The sequence below is a fragment of the Colletotrichum aenigma genome, assembly GCF_013390185.1.
Source record: "Colletotrichum aenigma strain Cg56 chromosome Unknown KSG_Cg56_contig07, whole genome shotgun sequence".
Lineage (NCBI taxonomy): Eukaryota > Fungi > Ascomycota > Sordariomycetes > Glomerellales > Glomerellaceae > Colletotrichum > Colletotrichum aenigma.
Window position 1 is genome coordinate 4370669 of NW_023500913.1, and position 13737 is coordinate 4384405.

Consider the following 13737-nt stretch of genomic DNA (forward strand, 5'->3'; position numbering starts at 1 on the left):
CGCTGCTACTACTGGCCTCGTTCCATCTCTGCTGTGCTGCTGCAGATTTGAGGTGTGGCAGATCGAAAAGAATAGCTTCGGCGAGTTCGATTCTCATACGCTGTCGTGAGCCTGAGATCCTCTCCTGTTAGTTTGGTACTCCCTTACATCCTCCTCAGGCAACTTGTTCCTCATCATCGTGGAGTGATTCTAACGACGCCAAGTGGCTTTCCTTCTGGGGACCAAACTCACGGTAGTTCCTCTGTGCAATCCTATTCTGCGCCTTCCGACGTTCGTTGATGTCGGTGATGTGCGACCAATCATCATCGCGTGAAGTCATTGCCGTATCTCGTGTAAGTGCCGGGCAGCAACGCGTTTGCAGGCAACATCTGACGGAGTGGTTGTCCGACTACTATCGGTCCCATCGTGATTTCTGGACAACGATGCATATAGACTGTTTGTATAATTCAACTTGAGACGCTGCCCGCCGGGGTTCCTCGCGGCGCGTAGAATACTATTGAGGTTGTTGATACCACGCTCAAAAGTATAAAATCTGGAGCGTCACATAATAACGTTTCGCTGAACCTAGGGCAGCCTGTTCGTTCCATTGCCCTGGATGCGCGTTAAATGACTCGCGATATGTCTCAATGTGCACAACCAATGTCCGAAAGAGGGACAATACCGCTTACGACCAGAAAGTTGGGTTTCTCATTGCGACCCCACCGCTTGTTGCAAAAGAAATAGCTATGAGCACGCAAGTCACTGAGGTTCTTGGCAGCATGTCCTCCGTTGTCAGGTCTGAACTGCTGCCTGATTTTGTAACGTGGTTTACCAATGCAGCTAAGCTTTAGACCCATGCAAGTGCCAGGACCCTGGAAACCTTACTTTTCGTGCTCGATGCACAAACGAGAGTTTCCCGAGTCAGGAGATTGGCTCGCCGTCGGGGCTAAGAACCGACTGAACATTGGGACCCTTCCAGAAGTTTAACGAACCTCTCAGTATCTGGTCTGGGAAAGTTTCTCCTGCCTGAACGCATGGAAGTTTGGCTAGTCTGCGCCGCCGCTAAGCCGAAGTGCTGACGTACAATCTGCCCGGCTTGTCTACGTGAGCTCTGAAGTTTCCGACAGGCAGGGTTACAAGCCACGTTAGTTGAAATAAACTAGCATAAAGCCTCATAGCGAGTCAAACGACACCTGTCTTGCCGTTGGATGGGTTCTTTACGGAATTCGCGTTACGTTTCTTCTATTGCCTCGCACCGGGCTGGTGGTAATACGGGGCCTTTCAACTCGGACCGCGGATAAACGGCCCCTCCCTACCTACCCACAGACATCCGGTATAACCTCACTTCGGCTCGGCAAAACGGCCGTCACCGCATGCGTATTCCGAGGTTGCAACTCAATGATTCAGTTCCCCGACGAAGAGGAGCTCCTGCGCGCTTGCGCGCAGGCACACCCCGCATGGATTGCAATGGCGAGCTATCATAACCAGGGGATGTTCTTTTCCGATCGTTACATTGAGTCCAGAGTGGGTACGATCTCGATGGCTAAAGCTCTTCAACATAGCCCCAGATTCCTGAAGTAACCAAATAAACTTTGATTCGTCAATTATTGGTGGCTTGTACGCAGCGGTCTTCTACCACCCGCATCATGTCGTACTGCCGGGTTTTGGGTCCACCTCTGCCTCGTCTTGCTCGGAAAAAAGCTGCGACAAAAACGTGGTCATTTTGCGATTGATCGTTGGTTCCTTGCAAAAAGCAATTACGTGAAATGTGCTATGTGGAGGGTGAGAGTCCAGGCACAAACCACTTTTGCAAATCCATGCATTAATCTCGGTCAGTCCCGGATATACGACCCTTCAAAAAGGCTTCGAATTCAACTCCTGAGTCCTTTCATAACACAGATATTTTATGGATTGAAGGTAGAGTACACTGTTTTACCCAGGCTGAGAAGGACCTGTAGCATAATTCAATGTACTCCACTTATGTGTCGGGCTTGAAAAATGATGAAAGTTTGCGGGCAATACACGAAGTAACTTAGAATGATGCTGGACGGGCTTCGATTGACCTGGGTCTTCGCGCAATTGCCCTCCAAGTTACTTGGCCTCTTTTTTCAATATCATATTGCTGCGTAATCAACTCAGCCATCCCGAGGAGTCCGAAGATGTCGGGCTTTGCGGAGTTTACGAGGAATATTTGAACAGCCTAATTATACCTGTCAAAAGAGACATATCGACAGTATCTGGTCATGGCGATGAAGTTTACACTGTCATAATTAAAATGGTGGAGGCGAGCGCAATCGTATCCATGATGGGAATCTCAGTTGAGGCGATTCCATAATGCTTATTTAGGGGAGTAAATCCACCACCTGATTCTGGCTGACAAACCGAACTGCGCGGAAGTACAACGGCGTTTAACATAGTACGCGTGTTGCCAAATCTAGGTTCGAATGGAGTTCTGAGTATTGATCAGAAGCAGTGACACAATCACGCGATGCGGTATGTACTGACTTCAAATCCACCCACCAGGACCGTTACAGCAAGTCAATGTCCTGTTTGGAGTTGTCCACGCCAGTGATTTTGAAGACCACCCAAGTCCAGAACGTCGAGGCTTCTCCAATGAAGTAAAGAAGGCGCATGATTGCCCTGTTCTTAAACCTTGAAGTGTCGGACGCCTTACAATGTTTCGTTAGCACCGGCAACACGTATGGCCTCGAGAAGCTTACTAGTGGGTTGTTGCCTCCGCTTTGTCTGACCCATTCAAATGCGCGAGGTATGACGACTCCTTCATAAGCCTCACAGGCTTCGATGAAGTCTTGCTCACTGGTGCCATTTACTGTCTTTACCTTTTCCGCCAACCTAGTCAGTAGGGGAAGGGCGTCTGCGGTGTCAAGCATGGACTGGTTGCCGCCCATCCCCCTAGAGATATTAGTCAGTAACTTTCTGGATACTCGCGAGGTTATGGTTCTTCACTGGATACATACCTAGACGGAAGCATAGCGTGCATGGCATCTCCGATGAGCCAAACATGCGGGTTTCCAAGACGTTCATCATCAGATGAAGCTACAGATTGACGCCAATCGAGCGAGGGCCGGGAGGAAATCCTCGGGGCCCAGCAATACATATCCTGTCCGCGAAACCAACCAAAAATTTGGTGGCTGAAGAGACTCGACGTAAGTACAGCCGCAAAGTTCGAAATATTGCGTCACTTAATACTGATAGCTGGTTCACTTACTGTTGTGGGGACCAATCGCGGATGAGTGATTCAGCTGCGTCCCATTTCTCCTCCGTTGTTAATGCGTCAAAGTCTTGAGGCATTCGATCACGACGCCATCCGACTCCCAGCATGGTAGATATCCCCTGCTCAGAACTTGGCTTCGACGCTGCCGAATTTCCTATCTCTCTTGGAAGATACACTAGCGAACAAGCCGTCAGTATGACCAAGGGACATGAAGCAACTGTGCAGGTCATTTCTCACCCGAGAAGAAAAATGTGGTCCCGCCCTCGATAGTGCCAACTGGAGAATGTAGGCCTTGGGAAATATTTTTGAAGGCTGAGGCAGGAAAATCTTTTCTCGCGAGGAATCCATAGTAGGAACCGACTTCCTCCAAATTGTTGAGCCCCAAGAGGCAATTGACCTTGGATCTGTCAGCCCCAGATACCTGAGATTCACAGATATGCAGCAGTTGCCTTGGATCCACTTCCGTCCGCCCCAACAAGAACATCACAAGTGTCAGACGTATCATCATCAAAGAAAGCCTTGACAAAGCGCCGGCTCCCATCTTGATGTATCTCGTAATTCGTAAGTCGCTTCTCGTTATGAAGCTTTCCCATCTTGTAAAGCGGCTCAGAGAGAGCCTCTCGAAGAGAGACGCGGTTGATTGGGGTCGACCTCTTGTATCCCGGCATCTTCCCGGGCTCAAACATCTTGTTGAAGTGTTTGTCGTACACGATGGGTGGGTTTGAGACAGTCGAACGAGCAAACCGTCTGACAATAGAATCGATTTGCTCTTGTTCCAAGCACGCCCGCATGCCGATCAGAGCTCCTTCGCCCAGCCGAATCTGGAATCCCTCACGTTTCGAGTGCTTCTCTGCGCGCTCGTAGACTTCGAAATCGATGTTGTGCTTGGCGAGACCGTTGGCAAGTAAACTGCCGGCGAGCCCAGAGCCGATGATAATGACTTTGAAAGAGGTCATGGTCCTTCAAGATAACGAGGAAGAATTACAACTCTCACCCAGGAAAAGACAACCATGTTGATCAATACGCATTTTTCCAAACCCGTGGAATTATATGTTAGACATCTTGGTTCATCGTCTGATGTCTGCGGAGCGCAGTTGCATAGCGTCCAATCAATTCAAGCACCGCGACACCTTCGGTAAAACGAACCCACCGAGTCGGGAGGTCGTGGTCTCCGACTACCGACTTCAAAGGCAGCGGACGCAGTGTTGGAGATCAGAAGCGCCGTTTATCTTTCAAAACGGTGTGATACGATGCTTTTCCGAGACAGCTGGAACTCCATGAATACCTTACCCACCAGCTAGGTAATTAGCTGCCGACAAGTAGTGCTTGAAATGTGACATGTGCGCTTTCAAAACTATGATCAAGTCGTTCGCAATACAATGAGTTGGTATCATGCATGTTCAGACTCGAAGCTGAGGGCTGTAGAGGAAATTAGGGCAGAGTTCTAGAACATTTCTTGAAGCATTTGCCCTAACGGCACAAGATGTTGCGTAACCCTCGCTAGCGATCCTATTCATTCGCGCATAATTGATCTGTAGGCAAGCAGCAATCCGTTGCTAGGATGCGCATGATCTACAGGGCACGTGGCTGACATTTGCGGTGCTCTGCCTTATCAACTCGCAAAACCCTGGGTGAGACCAACCGTGCTCGGATTATCATTTCCCATTCGTCGCGACCGACAGTACATCAAGAATGATAAACAATCATGTCTTGGGGCACGGGCGACGTCCATATGTCATCATGATCCTCCTTGCACAAATCCCATCACACAATTGCCGATCGCTGCTGCATGCGTCCTCCCCTAGCCGGTGTGGCTTGATGACATCATGAGGCCGAGCGGCAAGCTCCCCAAGCTCCTCAAGCTCCCTTATCAGAACGACCTCCCAATAACCCCAAATCTTCAACCACAGGAGATTTCATACCAAATAACGACCGAATCAATCCAATCACAATCATGGCACACCTAGCAACTCGCCAAAGGGTAATTCCAGCACTCACGCAGCAAGCGCGCTCTCTGCCCTTCGCCCTTCGCGCAGCCAGCGCCCCGCGACGTCATCTCAGCGACAAACCAGGACTGGAGTCAACAGACATGCGAGACGCGGCGGACGCAAGAAAGACGTCCCCTCCTCAGCCCAAGATCACAAACTCCAGCGTACCGGGACAGGGCCCGGACAAACTCACCAAGGAGCAGAAGCGCGAGGTCGAAGAGCACAACCGCGATTTCGAGAAGAAGCACGACCGAGCGCAACCAGCTGGCGATGACAAGGTTGACAAGAAATTCTGGGGAAGCGGGACTGAGGATACCAAATAAGCGCACTGACATTTACAACGCTGCGTAAGGGGGCATGCTGGTTGAGTGGCTGTTTGTAAGATACCAGAAATTTTAGGGATTTGGTATTGGCTGGAACACTCGCAGACCAAGTCAACATTTGGGGGAGGCTTCTATGCTCGAATGCATCGCTTTCGAGAATCACCCGCTCGGTGAGACGTGTTATCGTGATCATCGCGTGAAAGACTGAGAGTAATCTGAATAACTTCCCTTGGCGTGCTCAAATACATAGACTGAAGCACGGTAGCGCCGCTTGTCATCCGATCCATCAGTCTCCTTATTATTGACGGATTGGCACTGTAAACCCATAGAATGAACAACGACGGCACTCTCCAGGTTTGCATTGACACGTCTCGGGGCTGCTCTGCCATGAATCGTCACAATGAATCCTGACAACTGCCGTCCCATGCATTTGTTTCAATGTTGATGGCATTACGCTATCCCCGCATCGTCGGAGACATCGACGTTGTATTATTGTCTACAGAATCATGGGACGGGAGCACTCTCGTTTGAAGCGCATTGGCGCCCATGATCCGGATGGTTTAGATGGTATTGGGATTTCTTGGGTCGCATTATCCGTGGCCTTGGCAATCAAAAACGAAGGCATCTCCAAAGCCAAAGCCCATGAACACTATGTTTCTGTCATGGAACTGCCTAAAATAGCAATACTCATAAGACTTAAGCTTGAATGATATAAAGTTCCTACGCCCACGGGCCGCTGTTGTAAATCACGCTCTCCCATGTTGGGCTTGGGGTTGATGTCTTGGCAATAACTTGAGGGTAGACGACTTCATGTATGGATATTTTTAGCAGCCAACAAAACGGTCTTTTGTCCGATGCTTCAGTCAAAATGCCACGCCAAGAACAAAGACCAGATGAATGGCCTCATTATCAGGGTCCTCTCTACTTGGTCAACCAATTGTTCCGCAAAACCTCTTTGGTGATCGCGGTGTTCCCACCCTTGGGGCCTTGGCGCCCCCGCCAGCTGTCGGCAGCTCCCTGAAAGCTCCCTCCGAGCCTGCCAAGCTCCCACGCGTCGCGGTTCACAGCTTCGAAGCTACATTACGAAAGCAGACTGAGCCACCTCCGTGTCTCTGTCCAACTTGGCAAAAGTCAGAGAAAATCACGAATTGGATCCAGTGGCGACGCAGCATCTCAGGTGTACATCTCTTGGCGAAGATGCGATGAAAGGTTTCAGAGTGGCGTGGGGGTACCAAACCTCGCGACAGTACCACTGGACATCGACGACTCTACTATGCAGTAGAGCTTGCCACATGATCTGGTCTTTCGAGGCTTGCCAGTTGAGCGTACGCGATGCTATGCTTCGTTGGCGGTGACGGACATGTCCACGTGGGAGAATGTGCTTGCTGCGCGAAGACAGCTCAGAGGCGACGCGTCTGTCTGAGGCTGTGAGCCGGAGTCCGACGTAGGTCTCTCAACCATCAATGGTGAGTTTGGACGGAGGGACCCTCAAGATCGCTGATCCTTACAGCGAGGTCTGGACGGAGGTCGCGAAAGAAGAGAGATCAGCAGCTTTATCGGATCGGCCTCACCTTCGTTTTGTGTAGACTCGCTAACCCTCGCTGGAGAGTCTTGGCTGCGCGCACAATTCCTGTGGTCGCCGAGACTTCTGAAGACAGCGCCGCAGTGGACGCGCGACTCGTGACTCGCACCCTCCAAAAAGCTTCACCCACAGTACATACTTTGTACGGCCAGCCATAAGCAGCCAGCGGTCGAGCTTGGCTGTGGGTAATGTCGCTCATGCCGACTTGGTGCAATTGGATGCCGTGCAGAATCAAGGATGCGTGCCTCCAGTAGCCTTCGGTCAGCGAGAAGGGCAATCCGGGAGAACGGACAGCCTCGGAGGTTCCATTGAGCAACATGACATGACATGCAAGTCTTCCGTGGAGGGAACCGAGAGAGTGAGGGAGATGGAGGAGGGGAGCCGCTCGCGTGCCTTGCTGCCCAGTCGATTGCCACATGTGCCCTCAGAAGAGCAGGAGAGCACGCGACAGCAGCCGTGGTTGAGTCTCTGCAAGACTCTGCTGGAGTCTAGCGTCAGATCTCGTGTCTTGGCAGGCATCACGGAAAGTTCACCACCAAGAAGTCGCAAGCACGACCTGGTGCGTCGACAGCGTATTGAAACAGCAACGTGCCTGCGAAAACGACTGTGACTGGCTGGAATGGTCTGACGGATCGGTCGTCGGTACCTCGAAAGCCAAGAAGGCCAAGATCCAAGGTGGCACCCGTCTCGCCAATACCAGCAGCCGATGTGGATGGTCGCAGAGCTCGGCGCAGACTGGGCATCCGTCAAAACATCCACAACATGGGTCTCGATGGCCACTTTCGCTGATGAGAAGGTGCAATTGAGATTTTTTATCTGCTTTTTTTTCAAAGTATCTTGCCCGGCTCAATGTGCGGCGAACACCACCATGGCCAGGGTAGCAGCGACCGATGGCCCGTGAAGAGACAGAGCAGAGACAGAAAGAAAGAAGGGGAAGCAGGAGAAACACCCACTCCTCCCCCACGTGGACCAGCCCTCGTCTCCAGAGTCCAGGCCAGACATCCTCCAATGCTGGGAACCTCTCCAACTTCACCCTCTCTATAAAGGTCACGGCGCTCCAGGTCTCTGCTGTGGTTCTCGACCTTGAAAGACCCAACAAGCCTCCTCCCTACTTACACTTCACGCCTCCGTCCCCTCAACGGCCGCAATCGTCGTGGTGAAGATTCTTCATCCTACTTCACCCCCTCGGCCGTCTCTTCATACTCCCTCTCTAGTACGACTTTCGGTATCAGTATTCGACTTTCTCCCAAAGCATCGCCGTCATGGCTGCCCTCCCGCAGTATGACTGGATCATCGCCTTGATCAGCATCGCCTTCTGCGGCAGCTCCTTCGGAAACGGCGCCAACGATGTCGCCAACTCCTACGCCACCTCGGTGGCCGCCCGGACCCTGACCATGCCCCAAGTCGGCTTCCTCTCCATGTTCACCGAGTTCTTCGGCGCCGTCGTCCTCGGATCCCGCGTCACCGGGACGATCAAGAACAATATCATCGGCCTCGATCGCTTCCGCGGCACCCCTGCCACCCTCATCCTTGCCATGGGCTGTGCCGAGTTTGCCAGTGCCTTCTGGCTGCTCACTGCCACCAAGATTGGATACCCTGTCTCGACGACGCAGACCATTGTCGGTGCCTTGGTTGGCGTTGGAATAGCTGCGGAGGCTGGCGTATCTTGGGGCTGGAAGGACGGAAGCGTGTCCCAGGTTGCCGCATCTTGGGTCATCGCACCTTTGATCTCTGCAGCCTTCTCCGCCATTCTCTTCGGAAGTCTCAAATTCGCTGTCCTTGAGCGCAAGAACCCCTTCGAGAAGGCAATGAAGGCCATCCCGTTCTACCTCGCCTTTACCGCTGCAATCCTCGCCCTGTTCATCATCATCGAAGCCCCGGGTGCGCCGTCACTCGAGGAGCTCGGTCCCGGCATTGGTTGCGCAATCGTCTTGGGCACCTTCTTTGGTGCTCTTCTTCTCGCCTACGTCTTCTTCCTGCCATACGTCCACCGAAGGCTTGTGAAGCAAGACACGCGCATCCGCCTGCGTCACGTCTTCCTTGGGCCCTTGTTGTGGATGGAGAACCCGCCCATCTATCTGCCTGCAAAGGGCGACGAGGTGGTCGTTGACTACAACGCCAGGATTGTACCCCCCAATGGCAATGAGGATATTGAGAAGCAAAAGGCCAAGACCGAGTCCAGTACCGACAAGGGAGAGAAGCTCGTCAACGACCAGTCCCCAACCAGCCCAACCGCAGCGCCGTTGTCTCTTGAGGACGTTGAGCGCGGCAAGACGGCACCCTCCGCGAGCACTTACAAGCGCATGCCTGAGCCTGAGGAACGCTTCCTTGCTCCGACGGCTCACCTTCCCATCCACAACCCCAAGCGAATTTGGAGCTTCATCAAGTACTTCTTTCTTCAAGGAGTCACGCGGGATTGCGTCAACCACGCTGATGTCCAGCTTGCCTCTGTTCACGGAAAAGCCAAGCAGTACGACATCCGCGCTGAGCACCTTCTGACATACGCACAAGTCGCCAGCGCCATGATGATGTCCATCGCTCACGGCTCCAACGATGTTGCCAACGCCGTCGGTCCTTGGATTGCGGCATACCAGGTCTACATGACGGGCGAAGTGTCCGAAAAAGGCGAAAGCCCAATCTGGATTCTTGTTGTCGCTGGCTTCCTTCTCGGCGCCGGCTTCTGGTTTATGGGCTACAATATTATTAGGGCAATGGGAAACAAGATGACCTCCGTTACACCCAGCCGAGGCTTCAGCATGGAATTGGGCGCAGCCATCACCGTTTTGGTTGCTAGTCGACTTGGTCTTCCTGTGAGCACGACACAATGTTTGACTGGCTCCATTGTCGGTGTTGCCTTGATGAACTTTGATGTTCGCGCTGTGAACTGGCGCCAGGTTGCCTTTGTGTTCTCTGGCTGGTTCATTACACTACCCTGCGCTGGTTTGGTTGGCGGCTTGTTGATGGCGATGTCCCTCAACACCCCCCAGTTTGGTCAGGGCTAAGAAATTGGAACGGCGCGCTTGTAGAATTGTTCAGCATCAAGGCGTTTATGGGTTTGGTCGTATTGGAAATGGGTTGGCTGCACCGGACGGCAGTTATAAGGTCGGGGCACTAGACAGTACTTACTAGTTTTGATGAGAAAATGATAACAGTAGAACATGAGAACAAACATACCCGCTTTGGTTTATTTGTCAAAGGATTGAGCATTTCTTGAGAGCAACCACATGATAGAATCGAAGCACCATGTTGCCGGCGGCCGACGCGACACATGCAGTTGGCTCGGCTCTGTACGTTGCACTGTGGGCCATTACCTTACAATACAATACCTACCTCCAGTGCAACGCTGCGGCTCCATCAGGCTGCATATATCTACAGTACTCATGGATCTTGATTCAACGTCAATTGAATAAGTAAAGACTATGTTTTAAATGATCGGTGTGCTCTTGATCTTGTGAAATTGGTCAGATGTTTGTCTTCAAGGGGACTGAGACCAACCTGTCGGTCAAGTCGACTAATCCGTATGCTTTGCAGTCGACGTTGTCCGTGGCTAGATATCAACTATTTCGTAATGTCGAATTTAACAGAGAATCTATGAAGGTTGGTTAGTGTTTTGAATGCCTGGGAATTTGATGTGTAATCGCTCCATCGTATGAGCGAGGGGGTTCCTTCGAGTTTATCGTGCAGATCGGCCAACGTTGGAGTTGGCTCAATGAGATGAAAGACACCCATCACGCCAATGAGTGTCACAGCCATATCTTACGACGGTAGACAGCGGACAATGACCTAGTTGTTCATTTGCCTTCTGCCGCCGTCGGAAGTGTTCGCCACGTTGAGTTCAATTGCGGTTGCTGTACTTGAGGCTTGATACACCCAGAAACCAACCTAGTGGTCTAGTCGGCCAAGTCCCATAACATGGATACGTCTTCTATTAGCTGCCCACTAAACTGCTACGACCTACCGGGGGCGGGGAAGCCTAGGTTCGCTCGCTTTCGGGCGGCTTTGGGCAGACCATGCGGCATCGCGCAAGCTGGGACGATTTCCAAACAAATCAGATATGCGATCAACAATAAGCTTGCCTCTGCATCCGTGAGAGATGGGCGGTAATACTGTTCGGGTGCACTGTGATACGGAAGAGCCTGCGGAAGTCATCCCACAAAGCTGCACCAGTGATTGCGGCAATTGCACCAGAGTCGTGTGCGGCCCGCACACCTTTCCGATAGGGATTTCGGATACTTGCCGAGACCCGGCGACGTGGATTTGGCGATAACACGCCAGCGGGTCATTGGCGCAGCGAGTGGGCATCTTTCCTCGATTCTGGGGCCTTCTCAAGATCAATCGTCTCTCCCTCTACTATGTAGAGTTATCAGTGGGTTAGATCGAGCGGTTGCTGCACCCCCATATTCCCGTACCTTATCCGCCCATCTGATGCGGTTCCGAGGCACGCGACGGACGGGCGTGGGATCTGTCATCGACGACCGCGACAAGCCGGCCGCACGGATGGGGCAAAGATGGAGGGTGTGTTGATGCTCGGATTGGCAATACACGCATGACCTTATCCTGGTGATGATGCCGACTGTGAAGTACATATGCCGGCCTCGTGGCAGTTCTTCGAGAGCCTTGTTCGCTACCTTACTCTTCGCATCCATCAAGACGGCATCGTGAAGAATTCATCCACTTGATCCGACATCATCGACTTCTTCGTCCGATATTCCTCAGGTCCCACTTACATCACCACCAAATCGTCACCATGGGTTCTTTGCCGACTGCGGGGTGGAGGCAGCTCGACGTCGGAGTCGTCGGCGGTGGTATCGGCGGCATGTCCGTCGCGATCGCCCTCCGCCGCGCCGGTCACAAGGTCTCCATCTACGAGCGTAATGACTTTGCCGGAGAGGTCGGTGCCTCCGTCTCTTGTGCCGCGAACGGCACCCGCTGGCTGCACGAATGGGGTGTCGACGTCCAGAAGGGTGACCCCGTTGTGCTGAAGAAGCTCATCAACCGCGACTGGAAGACGGGCGAGCCGGTCAGCGTCTACGACCTGGACGACTATGAGGAGCGCTGGGGATACGTTTACAACATGTTCCACCGTCAATACATGCATTCGATGCTCAAGGAGACGGCCCTCGAGGAAGCCGGAGAGGGAACGCCTGCCAAGCTGTTTGTTAACTACAAGGTGAGACATCATTCCGGCCGACCTTGAAACATTGACGTTGTTAACGTGTTCGGTGTAGTGCAAAGAGATGGACATTGCTGCTGGAAAGGTGTCATTCGAAAACGGACACTCTGCCACGCACGACTTGATCATCGGAGCCGACGGTATCGGCAGCGCGGTGCGGGGCCTCATCGGTGTGAAGCCGGCGAAGCGCCCCGCCGACTCGAGCTGCCTCCACGCCAACGTGCTCACCGAGCATGCGGTCAAGGCCGGCCTCGTCGACTACTCGCAGGACGCCGCTCTCGAGTACTGGGGCGGCCAGGAAGGCAAGTGGGACAAGATTGTCCTCTCGCCTTGCAACGGAGGAAAGCTGCTGTCCTACTACTGCTTCTTCCCCAGAGACAAGGGCGACTACACCAACCAGGCTTGGGGCGTCGAGGACCGCCCCGTCGAGGAGCTGCTCGCTCCTTACCCTGAGTTGGATGCGCAGGTCAAGGCGCATCTCGCCATCGGCATGGACATCCAGCCCTGGCGTCTGTGGATGCAGTAAGTTTTCTATTCCCTGGACTGAATGGTTGTCGAGACAAAGGTTGACGGCTTGGTAGCGACCCCTACCCTTACATCAGCAAAGACAAGGTCTGCCTGTTGGGCGATGCAGGACACCCTGTAAGTAAACTCCATCCCTGCTCTCGAACGACCGGCATCCCACTGACCAGAGAGCACAGATGATGCCTCACCAAAGTCAAGGAGCTTGCATGGCGATTGAAGATGCGGCTGCCCTTGGCATCCTCTTCCACCCCAAGTACTTCAACGGCGACGTCAACGAGACGCTGTCCATGTACAACGACGTGCGCCTGCCCCGTGCTACGAGGGTGCAGCAGGCTGCTGCGAAGGCCGCCTACAACATCAACGAGCGCATCGGTGAGTCGCCCATCATTGTCAACCACGCAACTTGACTCATGGGCCCTGTTATGTCTGACTTCTTGCATAGGCTTCTCCAGCAATGCCGACAGCTGCAGCACGTACAAGGTTGAGGACGAGAAGGCCAAACTCACCATCGAGGAGATGAACGCGTAAGTGACCGCATCCCTGGACGTCGACTCGGGAGCCAATCAACTAACATCGTGGGTGCAGCTATGATATGTACAAGGACATTGAAGAGGTCATTGCGAAGAGGAACGGAACTACGTTTACGCAAAAGTTCACCAAGGGCCTTCCCATCGGCCTCAAGCTCCCCAACGGCGTGATCATTGGGCAGTAGAATTTCTGACCTCGTGGGGTGGGGCTTTGTGGATTCTTTTCGTCTTTTCGTGTACCTATTTTCTGGAGTTTTGGGTTGGATGGAACCTCGTGTGCGATACCAGCGGGCTATCTAGATTTACGGAGATGATAAGGAAAAGAGAATTTTGGGTGTTCTTGAAGAAAACAGACATGGCTGGAGTCATGTCATGGGCCGTGCAGTTAGTTATGCCTATTTATGA

The 13737-nt window shown here is 52.7% G+C and overlaps 5 protein-coding genes across 5 annotated transcripts; 3 read left to right on the forward strand and 2 right to left on the reverse strand.

The window, feature by feature from the left end:
* Positions 1-2507: 2507 nt before the first annotated feature.
* CGCA056_v011463 (uncharacterized protein) lies at positions 2508-3291 on the reverse strand (the record flags this gene model as incomplete). Its single annotated transcript, XM_037326709.1, has 3 exons — positions 2508-2648; positions 2700-2892; positions 3209-3291. 3 exons carry the CDS (start codon positions 3289-3291, stop codon positions 2508-2510), a joined length of 417 nt encoding a protein of 138 aa, XP_037175268.1.
* A 351-nt stretch (positions 3292-3642) lies between these two features.
* CGCA056_v011464 (uncharacterized protein) lies at positions 3643-4170 on the reverse strand (the record flags this gene model as incomplete). Its single annotated transcript, XM_037326710.1, has 1 exon — positions 3643-4170. One exon carries the CDS (start codon positions 4168-4170, stop codon positions 3643-3645), a length of 528 nt encoding a protein of 175 aa, XP_037175324.1.
* A 998-nt stretch (positions 4171-5168) lies between these two features.
* On the forward strand, positions 5169-5525 carry CGCA056_v011465 (uncharacterized protein; the record flags this gene model as incomplete). Its single annotated transcript, XM_037326711.1, has 1 exon — positions 5169-5525. One exon carries the CDS (start codon positions 5169-5171, stop codon positions 5523-5525), a length of 357 nt encoding a protein of 118 aa, XP_037175611.1.
* Positions 5526-8369: 2844 nt separating this feature from the next.
* On the forward strand, positions 8370-10109 carry pho-4-0 (Phosphate-repressible phosphate permease pho-4; the record flags this gene model as incomplete). Its single annotated transcript, XM_037326712.1, has 1 exon — positions 8370-10109. The coding sequence occupies one exon, from the start codon at positions 8370-8372 to the stop codon at positions 10107-10109; it is 1740 nt and encodes a 579-aa protein (XP_037175609.1).
* Positions 10110-11854: 1745 nt separating this feature from the next.
* hpxO-0 (FAD-dependent urate hydroxylase) lies at positions 11855-13517 on the forward strand (the record flags this gene model as incomplete). Its single annotated transcript, XM_037326713.1, has 6 exons — positions 11855-12277; positions 12336-12802; positions 12862-12922; positions 12982-13177; positions 13248-13329; positions 13391-13517. 6 exons carry the CDS (start codon positions 11855-11857, stop codon positions 13515-13517), a joined length of 1356 nt encoding a protein of 451 aa, XP_037175828.1.
* Between the last annotated feature and the right edge of the window lie 220 nt (positions 13518-13737).